General features: G+C 39.8%; 1 protein-coding gene across 1 annotated transcript in view; it reads left to right on the forward strand.

Annotated features, from left to right (window-relative positions):
• Mamdc2 (MAM domain containing 2) overlaps positions 1–14742 on the forward strand; it is a 67204-nt gene that overhangs the window by 41056 nt on the left and 11406 nt on the right. The window contains exons 8-9 of the mRNA XM_041662149.1: positions 2661–2754; positions 5231–5383. Coding sequence (XP_041518083.1) covers positions 2661–2754; positions 5231–5383 — 247 coding nt within the window. The remainder of the gene's footprint in view (positions 1–2660; positions 2755–5230; positions 5384–14742) is intronic.

Here is a 14742-nt window from a genome sequence, read left to right on the forward strand (position 1 = left end):
ACTACCTACAAATAGCTTCTCCATACCAAGTAGCCTACAAGAACCATAGTGCTTAGTGTTACCAGAGCTTCGGTGGAGAATGCCAGCTGCTAGCCTGAGCAAAGTGATCTTGTTATACTTCTTTTATTTTCTGGAATGCTGACAGAAAACTGCCAAACAAATTTAAGGTTTGAGGCCTTAGCTTGAATTAAGTTAGTAGATGATGGGTTGGAGGGGGGGTGGGTCTGTGGTTAGACAGAATAACACCCTGGCCAGCTAGTATTCTACATGTGGAAAAATCTGAAGTAGGGATAACCTGGTGTTGTTCCAAACATGTTTAGTAGTTTGTTCAACATAATTGGCATGACTAAAAAAGAAGCCAAGTATGTGATTTGGTATGGCAAAAAGAATCCACGAAGTCCTTTCAATGTTACTCTTTGCAATTAGGAAATGTTATTTATCTGTCGGTTCAATTCATTTAGGCACTTGGCTGCATTTTACTACTGTATTGAATACTTTGTCATGTAGTTAACGATACTGAATAGCTTTAATTTAAATATAATTTGTGCCTATAGGCTGTCATATACATAACACTAGTCTAGAGTAAATATTAGCACATGATTCTACTTTAGTCTCTATATTGTGCTGGGAATTGAACCCAGGGTCCTGCAAATGCTAGGCAATCCCCTGCCATTGAGGTACATCACAAACGTTATTTCTACATTTTTGTTATAGATGTTCTTGTTCTTTTCCTCAACTGTAAACTGTGAAATAACTATAATTTTATGAGCCTAACATATTATTTAGTTATTAATTTTTTTAGGCCTCTTCTATTAGTTTAGATGAATTGGAGATTGTTTTCTTTTAATCGGCTTTTTAACTTAGCATTAAATCAGTATCTGTGGCACTGAATAATTTCCAAAGCACTCAGATTTAATGATCAACTATTTCTCAGACTGCTATATTCTAGTTTATTTCTTTTCTTTTGAAACTTTAGGCTATTTCATCTGTTGCCCGCCTGCATGCTTTTTGGCTTAATGGTCACTATAAAATAGCGCCATAGTCAAGATATAAAAGCACGCTAATATTTCCCATCTTTAGAATGCATCGCTATGCAAAGTGTTTGGGCTTTCCACAGGGACAGATTTAGAGGATGGATCATTTTGCAAAAGTACTCTGCCAGTGTACTTGTGAAAAATGGACTTTAAAGCTGACAAAAGAAAAAAAAGGCGTTTTTTCCCCTCTGTGTAGCACAATTAATTTGGTAAATCATGAGGCCTATTAATGCATTTTTTCTAATATAACAATAAGATGCTAATAGAATGTAACACTGTTTGAGAGTGAAGACAGAGATCTTTGCTCCCCAAATGCAGAAGAAGCTCCAAGTCAGGAATCTAGAAAGTAAAATATTTTCTCTACTATTTAGATAACCTCTACAATCTCTCCAGAAGAAAGAGTCACAGAAGCTTACAAAAAGAGCCATAAAAGTCACCCTATTTTGTTTTGTTCTGTGTAAATCCACAGAGATAAACATTTCTATCTCTTAGCTATCCTATTTATAAAAGAATATGAACACAGAGTCTGGAAACATTCACACATCAGGCAATTAGAGCTTCCTCTGGGGAGATTGGCTTAGGACGTTTTGTAGCTTGCGTAGTGACAAGATGTCACGTGAGCTAAGATTTTTCTCTTAAAAATAAATTCTGTCTTTTAATAAATCTGACCATCTTGAGCAAAAGGACCCCACTAATGGCACACAGGAATAAAAACAAACCACAACATTTGGCTTAGGAGAACCTAGACAGTCGAGTTTTCTCTTTAATCCTAAATAGAATTTCAGCTGCTGTGTGTCAGCCTTTGTCTTCTCCACTGGCGTAGAGATTCGCAGCTGGGAGACAGAATATAGACCATACTAACCCACACTAATTAAACATTAAACTACATATTTGAAGCGATCAACTGCAGTGAAAATGCAACATAATATTTTAGGAAACTCTGTTTGGCCAGTATATATCTGAAACACAGCCTTTTAAACTGGCCCAATAGTAAGAAATCAAAATCAATCTCTCTCTCTCTCTCTCTCTCTCTCTCTCTCTCTCTCTCTCTTCTTTTCTCCCTCTCTCTCCCTCATCCTCCCCACACACACTGAATTTAATAATAACCATGTTAGGGCTTTTATTCGCCTTTGCCTTGGAAATGGAGCAGAAGTCTCTGGGTGGGTGGCCAATGGGACTTTATTCATAGTGTAAATAAAGCACACTGCTAGGCAGTTCTTTCAACAATAATGTTTGTACTGGAAACATTTGAAGGATGCTTGGGAAACAACCACCACTTTGGGGATTATCAAGGGAAGATACTTAAAACCTAAGGGGCTTTTCTCTATCACCTAGCTAATTGCTTGCTTTCCTCATAGCAGCTGCCAATCTTGAAATACCACCTCTAGTTTTTATATTCATATACACGGTATTTTTTATGAAGTCAACTTTGCTTCAAAGAACGCAACTCCAGGGGAGTTTATCAATGGTAGCCATTTTTCATGCCACTGGATCCTGTTACTCATACAGGCAATGAGAGGGTGTTTCAAATTGCTTGTGCAGGTCTGTTGTGTTTAGGAAATCTCAGGTTGAAGGGTTTCCGTTTTCAGCTAACAAGATTCATTACTTTATTTTTATGAATTACAGGTGGTTTTTATGAGCCTATGCAAAAGCTTTTGGGACTGTGGACTTGTAGCGTTGGATGACATTACCATACAATTGGGAAACTGCCGGTCTCCAGGTAAGGGGACTGTTAGTCACTTCAGTTGTGTGTCTCTCTGCCCTATGATGAACATTTCCAGCTCCTCTAAGAACCTCAAACATTTGATCCATACTATTCCATCCTTTGCTTTTCTTAATAGACACAGAGCTTTGTAGTCGATTCTACAAGTTGGAAATGAAGGTGCCAGTATTCTGTGGGGTTTTATATGTATGGCTTGTCTCCTTTTCCTCATTGTAAGGAAAATTAGCAAATTAGAATGTTGGGGACAATGCATACACATTCCCTAGCTTATTAACTGCCTCCAAATAACACTTTAAAAACAAGTGCCCTATTATCACTGTACTCTTAGAGAATGCACATTTTCAAGTAATACTGATGACGTTGCTATTTCACAAATACTTGTGAGACATATACCATTAAACTTTTGATAAAGTTGATATGTTCTAAGTCAACTAAGTGACAGAGAACAATAGACCTACAGCAGCAACAGGTGACATAGTCTTATGTTGCTGCTTATAGCAGCCTGATGGTTATTTGTTTCACTTTTTAGTTACTTGAAAATTTTGTACAACATTGTTTTGATCATATTTACCTTCCCAAGTCTTCCCAGAACTACTCTCTTTCCCTCATTCACCTAGCTTTGAGGGGGGACTCTAAACCCTTCAAGGCCATTTGTGCTGCCCAAAATATCCTTGGAAGTGTGTTCTTCCACTGAAACATGGTCAACTTGTGAAGGGTTATACACTTAGATAAATCTGATCCTTCCTTTTCCAGTAGCTATCTATTGTGAGGGGTAGGATTGTGTGCCTGATGCACCTATGCATGCTGGGATTTAGCCTGGCTTGGATGTGCACGTTGTCACAACTGTTGTGAGTTCATATGTGCAGTTCATATGTGAGTTGATATGTGTTGTGAATTCATATGTGCTGTGTCCAGAAGATGTTCTGTTGCAGTTATCTCCAGATGCTGCTCTTACATCTTTGCCCCTGTACTTCCACAATGATCCCTGAGCCTTGGGATGAGGACACAATGGTTCTTTCAAAGACCTCAGCTCGGGCTTCTATACCTCAGGAAAGAATTTCCGAATGAATCAGAAGCAAAATTGGAACTTATTAAGAAAAGGTTTAAACACGGATTTAAGTTCTAGTGTCAACACAACGAGATGCTTAGGAAAAGGACAGTAGATACCCAAGACATGGCTGTGGGGCTTCTCAAGAGAGAGTCTCCATAGTCATATAGAGAATTTTGGTGGCTTTCTGGAGTTACATTGTTAAAAGGGTTTCTAGGGATTTTTTCTTTTTCTAATATGGTTTCTAATGTGTACTGATAGACATAAGGACTGTTAAGAAGACAAAGCCACAGTGTTGAAGGATTCCTTACTATATTAGTCGCAAGGGGGTTGGGACATATTTTGTCTACAAACTAAATTTATAATCTTGTGTGTGAGAGTCTCAGAACATAACATGTTTGCATCTGGAAATGGAGAAGGATTAATTTAAGTCATACACAAATCTTAAGCAAGGCTCCCTACTATTTTAGCATTATTATTTAAAATAGTTCTAGAAGTGTGTCAAATCCTCCGCTCTTGGCTGGCTTGAGACTTCAGCCAGACTCCAGAATGAGCTCCTCCCAGTCATTTCTTTATAATTTCCCTTTTATTTTTGTCTTACATCAGACTAAGCATTGATGACAGTAAAAAAAAAAAAAAAAAAAAAAAAAAAAAAAAAAAAAAAAAAAAAAAAAAGGTCATGGAAGCTAGCAGCATGTCAGACATGGCAGGCAGTAAGTAAACAGTACATACCTCCAAGATCCTCAGTATTCATCTCTATAACAAACAGCCAACGTGTAGCAACACTCTGATACTGGAGAATAATTGCAAACTGCATTTGGGCTGGTGGCCTTGCTCAGTGGCAGACATTCTCACAGCTTACACGGGCTCTGTGTTTGTTCCCACTGTTAGAAAATCAATTTAAAGGAAGACACCTTGCTTTCAGACCCTTGGTTTCTGAGTCCTTGGAAGGACAATACCAATAAGAATAGCCACACTCAGGGCAAATAACAGGGAAGGAGGCTTCATTAATTAGCACTGTATGTAAAATAAAAGACAAAAGAAACATAAAATACAGACTGTCATTGAAAATTTCACTGGGGAGATGGATATAAGGAGGGGAGGTGCTGGAGGCACTGCGTCTCCAATTTCCAGAGCTTTGCAATTCTGCTCAAACAAATTCCCAAGTTCGGGGCAATGTCTTGTTCAAAGTAACCCAATATTTCAGATCTAGATTTCCGATTCTGTGTCAGGATAGGACCCATGATGGAGCACAGGTTAGCTGGAGGAAAAGCTTCGTAAGCCACCTGTGGGGGTCTGCGTCCCCATAGGCTTGGCATATGGCCAGACACCTCTCAGACATGCAATGTGGGCTGCTAGGAGTCATGAGACTATACATATTCATCGACTGTCTCCGCAATTGCAACACCTGCTGTTTCCTTGCAGAGAGACTTCCACCTCCACCTGGAGAGTGCACTTTCGATCAAGATGAATGTGCGTTTACACAGGAGAAAAGAAACCGGAGCAGCTGGCACAGGGGGAGAGGAGAAACACCAACCTCTTACACAGGACCAAAGGGAGATCACACTACTGGGGTAGGTGAGTTATGCCACATGGTGCTGTTTCCTAAGAACATAACTTAGCAACTAGCGGTCATTTGCTGCATTTTGAGGGTGCAGATTCACGTCTTGTGACCAGAATAAACTACACGTGAGTCTAAACGTGTGAAATTTTTAATCAGTTTACTGGAAAATCATCTTTTATGTTTATGATACTGATTAATGTATAGTGCTGCAAAGATAATTTAGAACTAGGTTTTAAAAACTGAAAGAAGCACAAAAGGGACAAAGAAGTTAATCAAAGTTGAAGTTGAGGATTAGTATATAAATGTACAGGCAGATTGGGAGCATGCAGGTAAGTTCAACTCCATTCATCTGTGAATTCTGATTCACTATGTTCTTAGGATAAAGCAGGGGGAGCAGATAGCTGTAGGTACAGATAATCAGATGCACATTATCAACCCCACAGACAAGGTCTTATTCAAGCTGGCCTAGAACTCAGGATCTTCCTGCCTCTACCTCCTGAAAACTCAGAGATGTAGATGTATGCCACCATGCCTGACTAAGGAGTATGATTTCAACACAGAGTATGTGAAGTATCCTAGGACAAACTCAAGATTGATCATCCTGTTGCTACTGTCTATCAGCAAGTAAAAACAATCCGTGGCAAGATATGCCCATTTAGTATATCAGTTAAGGCACAACTTAAGTTCAAAGAAGGAAAACTGACCCTGAACTAAACCCACAGAGATCCTTGACACTAAGCTTCAAGGTCCTTGAAGAAAAGTCAGGAGGATATGCTGGGTTATACTGTGCTTACCTTATGACCAGCCTCAAGATAAACCAAATACCCTGAATCAACATACAATGTATGTAATCTTTCTACTGAATTAGTCCAACTTGATAGACCTCAACCACAAATGGCTTTATTTTTCTTTCCATCATTCACTTCAGTTATATCCTGAAAACTTTTCTCCCTACTCCTTGGTAAATCCATTACCTCTCAGTTCGGGTGAGGTATTGGAACAGTCATAATTCAGGCATGTTAAAATGTCTCGTCCAAATAAAAAACTTGCATTTCTCAATCAGTCGAAATGCTTCTGACCTCTAGAGCTTGGCCTTGACTCCTGTCTCAGAAGGATAAAGGAGAAGACTGTCTAGTCTTTCATCTTTATTTCATCCCCTCTCCTGTTTTCTCTGGTTTTCATCCTCAAGTCAGGGCAGGTAGAGAAAGAAATAAAAGAAAAGAACTTTAAGATATTTAGTGCTGTTTTAAATTCTCTCTTGGTTATTGACTCTTCCCTCACTATGACAGATGTCAATGCTGGCCAACTGGAACTTCTGCAGCACATCATTCCTGGCTATGTCCGCTCTGCCTAGCCCTCCATAACCAGCCCTTTGCACTTGCTCCTCCACAACTAAGGTGCACATCTCTATACAGCTACCCAAAAATTTTTTGAAAGTTTTTGCTTTGTTTGAAGAGCCTTTGATTCCATCCGTCTTCCCAGAGTGTCCGCTGGCCTCAAAAACGAATGCTCTCTCACCTAAAATGTTCCACCTAGTGCTACTGCTGCCCTTTCTGTGTGCTGCTTTCTCATGGGCTCGGGAAGATTATTTCCTCAGTGAAGGGATGCAGCAATGGCCAAAGGTAGACCAGATGTCCACTTTCAGTATTGAATAGTGATTATAAAAGAGTTTATGAGACCTGTTAAGCTCCATCTGAAAATGCATCAGGAAGTTACAGTGATAACTAGAAGCCATATATGATAGCTCCCTGGCAGCATAAAACAGAAACAGAACTCAAACTGATATAAATTTTGCTGAACTTTGAGACAGGAAAAGGTCAGTTCAGTCACATTCTGATGCAAGGGATAAACTATATAATCAGGGAACTCCCTTCTCATTCCACCTCTCTGTGCTGGGTTTTCTGGATTAGTTCAGTCTCTGACATGATATCCAATCATGGGAAGAAACTGGCTACAGCAAAGGCAGCCTCATGGACTTTCAGTACTAAATTTTGCAGGAAGGGAAAATGCTGATGAAAATCTCCAGACTGATCTCCCCCCACCCCCGCTTTTTGAGAAACAGCACTATTAGGAGCCCTGGCTGGCCTGAAACTTGCTACAGACCCACCTTCCTCTCTCCTAATTCACAAGTGCTAGAATTAAAGGCCTGTGACACCATGGCCAGCCAAACTGAACCTTATTGGCTCTGAATAGCAATGTCACGAGATAGAGTACTATAAAACCATTGAATTCCCATAGTACTTAATATTGTGACTTACATAAGCTATGCAAAAACAATCTTTACGGGATAAGTTAACAAATGTATGCATGCATGCATGCGTGAATGAATGCCTTTACTGAAACATGAGAAAGAGCATTATATAGCAAGACCTCTAATAACTAGTATGGTGGTACATACCTATAATCCCAGTACTCAGCAGACTAAGGCAGGAGTATTACAAATTTAAGGCCGGCGTGGATCACATAATGAGATCCAGGTCACACTGGGCTATATAGCAAGTCCTGTCTCAAAAAAAAAAAAAAAATCACCAAAACCCTCTTTAGAAAAAATAAGATTGTGGGAAGATACTATTTTCAATATTCAGAACAGTAGAGAAGAGCTAATCAATTTAGCTCATCTGTTATGGGAGGTGTTTTTTCTGGGAGAAAGTTGATAGTTTTTTTTTTCTTTTCTGCAGACATAAAGAAGGCTTCAGTTAGAGGTATGAAAAGATGCTATCAATGATAAGCATAGGAAGACTTCGTGGGGGGCAGGGATTCTGGATAATGAAGATCATGGGATGCCTTGGACATGGAAGACAGGGCAGAATCACAGTAGTAAATAGTGAAGGAGGCATTCCTGAACAGCGCAAAGGGAAGCAACCGGGTCAAGGGTAGAAGAGACCTATGGATTTTGGAGTTGGGAAAACCTAACAGATTATAGTCATTGAGTATGGCCTTAAGAAAGCAACTTAAATTTCCAGCTTTGACATCAAGAAAACAAGAATATCGACAACTACCTACTCATTTACATAATTTCAAGGAGTGGTCCAAGATCAAGGTTTCTCACTGTTGCTTTCTTCTGTCCTCTCTGGCTTGCAAATGACCATCTTCTTGTTGTGTCTACATATGGTCTTCCTTCTGTGCCAACACACTCCTGATGTCTCTTTATCTTATGGCACTTGTAATGAATCAGTAGCCACCCTAACAATCCTCTTTTAACTCAGTTACACCTTTAAAAGCTCAGTCTCCACATATAGCCGCACTCTGATATACTGGAGCTAGGTCTTCATCATGTGTGCTTTGGAGAGATGCAGCTTAACCCATGGCAGACTCCCTCCCAGGAATCAGTGTCATGGGCTGAATATCAAAGGAGAAGGACAATTCTTTCAAGTTAAATGAGTGACAGTCCAGGCTTGCTCCTGCTCCTCTTTATGCTACAGTCTAGCCTTGTCTGACTTAGAACATGTTCTACCTCCTCCTCGCACATTCAAAAGCATGAAAATCTATCAAAAACATGTGCAATGTATATTAAGTAATGCATAGTTCTAGTCCTTTACTGACATCATACTGAACTATGGGGGCATATGTTAATTAACTCGGAATGGTTTTGTTTGAAGATGGTGTGGTTGTGTTTTCTTTGTCTCTTTGGAAACTTAAAAGAATCTTTCAGCTGGCTAGGGTAAAACTTCATAGCAAAAGAATGAATACAAATGTTTCTTAGTGAACTCCATATTTATTCTGAATGAATACTAGCTCTATTAAATGAAAGTCTCTGGGGCACAGTGTAGAGAATGCTGATTTTAAAAATAAATTATCTCACCTGCTTCAATATTAAATTCCAAAAGATTCTCAAGACGCCTTTCAGATTGTTAACTAATAAAATATTTTTGGAATCTATCTTTTTATTCCCATGCAATAACAATGCACGTAAGAAAACAAATACTATGCCCACGGTACCTATAGATACATAGCATTTGGTTAGGGCTGCCAATTACTTTAATAACCTTTTCACTGTAAAGCTAGGGGTTATTTGTTGAAGATTTATCCTGAGTGGGCTCTTACCTAGAATCTTTATACTCTTTCTATAATTTGCTGAGCAAGTAAAAGGTCCCGTTTTTCAGACAGGGAAATAAAGGCTTGGAGAAGCTAAGAGCCATTTCAGAGCTAAATAGTAGTAACTGGGAGAGCAGGGACTGGATTTCAGGTTTGTTTGGCTCTAGTGAGCATATTCTCTCCACATTGCCTTACTGGAATCTCTCAGACACTGCCACATCACACATGACTCATAATGCATGCCGTCATCCGAAATAATCTACAGGGTTCCCGACCTATTTCTAGTGTCGATAATTTGATATTATGGGTGCAACTCCAGGAGCACACCCCATATTCCTGTTGTCTACCCTCATACGTGGTAAAGTAGCTTTCTTCTCCTTCAGTTGTTAACAGTATGGGCTAAATAAGATTGATACAGGCGCTCTCGGATCTAAAAGAGAGAAGGGTGACCCATTCAAAACTGCAAGTGTTATAAACAAAGACTCTTCTGAAACAACTGTCCAGAGTTTTCTACACATTTATTTAGCTGGAGAGAGAGAGAGAGAGAGAGAGAGAGAGAGAGAGAGAGAGAGACAGAGACAGAGAGACAAAGAGAGAGAGACAGAGAGAGAGAGACACAGAGAGACAGAGACAGAGACAGAGACAGAGAGACAGAGACAGAGAGAGACAGAGAGACAGAGACAGAGAGACAGACAGAGACAGACAGAGAGAGAGACAGAGAGACAGACAGAGAGACAGAGACAGAGAGATCACGCATGCACACGGCACAGTGTGAGTGTGGAGATCAGAGGACTGTCAGGAGTTTGTTCTCCACCCACCATGTGAATTCCAGACACTGAACTCAGGCCACCAGGCTTGGGGAAAACACCTTTCTCCTCTCAGCCATCTCACTAGCCCCCCAAATAACTACTTATTCAAGCTATTATCTCAGAAGTTACATACATATTAGAATCAACTATCTTAAAAATGAGTTACCATTAATATCACACAATCCAGAGTCCCCACTTGATTCATTCCATATCTTCTGAGATCTCAATACCCATTACATACCAAACACCATCCCAATGACTCGAAGCTACAAGTAAAGCTATAAGGGTCAAGTTCAAGAGATGGTGGGACAGTGTCAGGCAGCAGCTCCCCTTAGCAGTCTATTGGAGGATGAACCAGAGTAGCTCAGGAATAGTAAGGAATATGAACGCATGTCAGGATGAAGAAACAGCAAGCATGAGACACGCAGCCCTTTAGGCAGAAGGACAGCTTTCAGGACCTCTAAGTTACACTACTGACGATAGGATTCTGTCACCCAAGAGTCCCATGAAAGTAGAGCCTCAAATGTGACCTTATACGGAGGTGGTACACTTGAAGCTATGAGTCTTCACAGCAGGAATGGGTAACAAGGCCATATAACAAGGAAATATCCACCCATACAACAGTGATTTATCCATGACTTGGCCACTCCTATGTCCAATTGATTGAGATAGTGGGGACATCTCATAAGCCGTGTTGAATTATGCCTCATGGCCTTCAGCTAGAGAGTAAAAGGGAAAAGTAGGGCTGGAGAGATGGCTCAGTGGATAAGAGCACTGGCTGCTCTTCCAAAGGTCCTGAGTTCAATTCCCAGCAACCACATGGTGGCTCACAACCATCTGTAATGAGATTTGGCTCCCTCCTCTGGCTTGCGGGCATACATGGAGGCGGAATGTTGTATACATAATAAATAATAAATAAAATCTTAAAAAAAGGGGGGAAAGTATATTTTCATAGACTCCTACTCTCACTGCCCGTTTAGCATGGCCTTCCCACTCCTGCCCCATTCACACGGGTGTAGAGAAATTCTGCAGAGGCTTAAGCTAAGAGTGATTGAAGACACCTCAGTATTAAAGACCAAAAGCCACTGGTATCTGCCTTGGGCCCAAGACAAGGCATCTATCAAGATGCTTCTGAATCAGTCCTGTCTTTTAACTTTCCATGTGTAAAGCCTGTCAGTTTACAGTTAGCAGAACTTGAAAAAAAAAGAGGAAAGAAGAAAGATGGGCGGGAGGGAGGTGAGATGCAAACCTGCTTTATAGGCAGTTGCATTAGACGGCCAGTCAATACATGTCTGTATTGACAAAGAAAGGCTCAGAAAAGCCACACTATAAATATGTCAAGCTGCTGTGTGTCTGTCAGAATCAATACATCATCTCAGGTTAAATAAAGACAAGCCCTGTGAATGAAGCTCTTCAATTTAGCTGCCGAATCGGTCAAATAATGTCAACTTCCCAGGAATGGAGTGTTTGGGAAGTAGCCTGCCTATTCTGACTCGGTGTCTGTGCCCAGCCTGTCCTTGCAAGTGCCTTAATCATGAAGCTCTTAGTTTACCGTTCTGCCACGGCAGAGGTGCAGCTGGGATGAGGCCGAGTCAAAAAGGTCACTGTTCTTAGCAAAAGCCAAGCATTTCTCTTGAACTAGCATTCCTGAGCTGTTAGGGCTCTTTAGTGCTTACATATGAATTTTGAGGTTGTTTTTCCATTTCTGTGAATAATATAATCCGAATTTTGATGTGGATTACACTGAATTGTAGACTGTTTTTCTAAAAGTAAATTTATTTATTTTTACATGCATAAATGTTTTACCTTCGTGTAATGCATATATGTCTGAGCACCATGTGTGTGTAATATTCACAATGGGCAGAAGACAGGACCTTGGATCCTCTGGGATGAATGTCTTATCTACCAACTTACCCATAAATCCCCCCTGACCAAAAGATAGAATGTGATATTGTATTTCTGCCCTCTTATGATGATAAGCATTTGTTGGTGTTTTCTGCCTTTTTTTCCAAGGAACTTGTTGTAGCTGAGATAATATCACATAGTGTCCCATTCTTTGGCAATGGGTAATAGGAGAATAATAAAATTTACACAAACTCTGGCTGTAAACTGCCCAACAGCAGATGTCACTGTTTGTGTCTTTCCTTTTATAACCCCCCATCAGGAGCAATAAATACCAGGTACATTATGTTAAGAAAAGTATCCCAGCTGTACTTGTTAAAGCACAGTAAGGCAGACTTTACTCCCAACCATCATGGAACCAGCGTAGTGTGATTTTTCAGTGGTGGGGAAAGACTGGGCTCAACCTGAATGCAGCATGGCCAAGGAAGACTAGAGAAATGAGGGACTGCATGAGACCAGGGCATGGAAAATTAGCAGGAAGAAGCATCCTGTGTAGAAAGGATTCTTGGTAGGGGCAGCCCAAGGCTCTGAGATGGTGGCAGGTGAAGGAAATGGTCACATAGCTCCTTGATTAGATGTCGGGGTGGAGGGCTCCTGACTTAGGAAGCCTCTTATAAGGTAGGATTTGTGAGGAAAGGGTAGGCCTAGGGAAAGATTTAGGAGCTAAAGTTGGGTCAATCTTTGCAAACTCTGAGTATTAAAGTGCTGTAAATGTCTTCCTTTTATTCCCTTGCCAAAGAAGAAACTTAGAAAACTGTATTATGCTATTTAAAGTGACTCGTAGAGTCAGTATAATTTTTGCTTAGATAACACTGAAAATTTTCTTTAATGCCAAATATATCCTGAAATAATATATTTTGAAATTTTTCATTGACTCAACAAGTTAATAGCAGTTCATAGATTTTTAGGGTGATGGGGGTATGCAGCCTATTATAGATCAGCTAAAACAACATCTACATTAAATAGTATGGCAACCTATTGAGTGAAATTATAATAATTATCTGCTGTTGCTTAGGTAACAACAATAAGTTCTCTTGTTACTAAGTACACACTGCAAACAATGATGAATTTCATCAAAAAAGAGAGCTAGTGCCCTCATGGGTGACTTACTGCATTTCTAAGGCTCCCTTTAAAATATATCTAAGAAGATAATGGTAGGAGCAACTTTAAAAAGGGGGCTTCCTATTTTATACATTGGAATGTGCTCCACTGAGACATGGGACCAGTAGCACAGTGTGCTTTTTCTTGATGCCTACCATGGATAATGACCACAGGGTCCTTTTGAAATTAATGTAATGCACTCTGGAACTTTTGAAGGCCATGCCTCTATCTGTAGAATGCATGCTACCTTTTCACTTCCCATCCTTAAAGCCTGGAAGGAGACAGGCATCAAAACTGGTTTATAGATAACCGTATTAAATGGTAAGTCAATTTAAATTTATTACATAAAAAAGAAGTGCCAAAAAAAAGGAAAACGGAAAGAAAACTGTAAACATGCCAGGTAATTTTGTGCCTGTCAGGATCAATACATCTTATATATAACAGTTCTAAAGAAGATACAGTTTCTGCCTTCCTAAAGGACAATGCAAACAAAAAACAAAACCTTTCAATATCCTGAGGTTAGCGTGGTATAGTCTAGTAGAAAGGTAAAGCATCCATCAGTAAACTGCCCCTCCTCTTTGCTGGCTGCAAAGCCTGGGGCATGATTCCAGGGCCTCTGAGACTGAGTTTCCTCATATATAATAATATAATTGTTATATTATATTACATATAAATACAATAATAATAGCAATAACAGTTAATGCCCTACTAGTCTCTTAGGGTTGCTGTGGTAATTAACTGATAATTTTTAAAAAAGTCACTGAAACATGTGGTATCATTATTTCTACAATTCATGAATCTTTCATTGAATCTGATGTCTGGCTCTGTAATACTTTCCTATACCCCCTATTTAATGCCATGTGTGCCTCTATAAAGTAGAAAGCCATTGCCTGTGACCACTAATAAACTTCCTTGGTAGAAAGCAAAAGACTTGGTAGAGTCACTAAACCAAAATCCCCCTTAATCACATTCTATCTACCTCCGGTATGTCAAGTGATAAGAGTATGGCTACTTTTAGGTTTGCCAATAATACCCATGCAAATAAAAAACCCATAACCAGCATGCCAGAACTGTTATTTCATAGACTTTTAGCTTGTTTTCTGTTTTATGCTAGCATGAAGTTTATTTGAATAAACATCTATAGGTAATAAAACTATTAAAACTATTGCAAATAGACTATTAAAAGGAAAATATTAAATGCAAGTAGCATATGTAGACAAAAAGTATAACAAAGACAAAATCTGTAGGATGAAAGAGTGGGGAATACTTACCAATAAATCATTGCACTAAAATAGCAACAGAGACACCCTCCAAAACACTCTAGCCCCACCATCTCACCGCTGTTAAAAGAAAGACAGCATTCTGTGACAGATGGGGTGACTGGCATCAAGGTGGCATGGGCGTTGCAATGTTTAGCTCTCTGGTTTCTGCACCATCTGTGTGAGTAACTCTGTTCTACAGAACTAAAAAGTTTCCTAACACAGATGCCACTGTGCTTCCTATTTATGAGACAGCGACAGCAAAGT

The sequence above is a fragment of the Microtus oregoni genome, unplaced genomic scaffold (assembly GCF_018167655.1).
Source record: "Microtus oregoni isolate MIOR12 unplaced genomic scaffold, Mior012 000012F_ref0000307, whole genome shotgun sequence".
Classification (NCBI taxonomy): Eukaryota; Metazoa; Chordata; class Mammalia; order Rodentia; family Cricetidae; genus Microtus; species Microtus oregoni.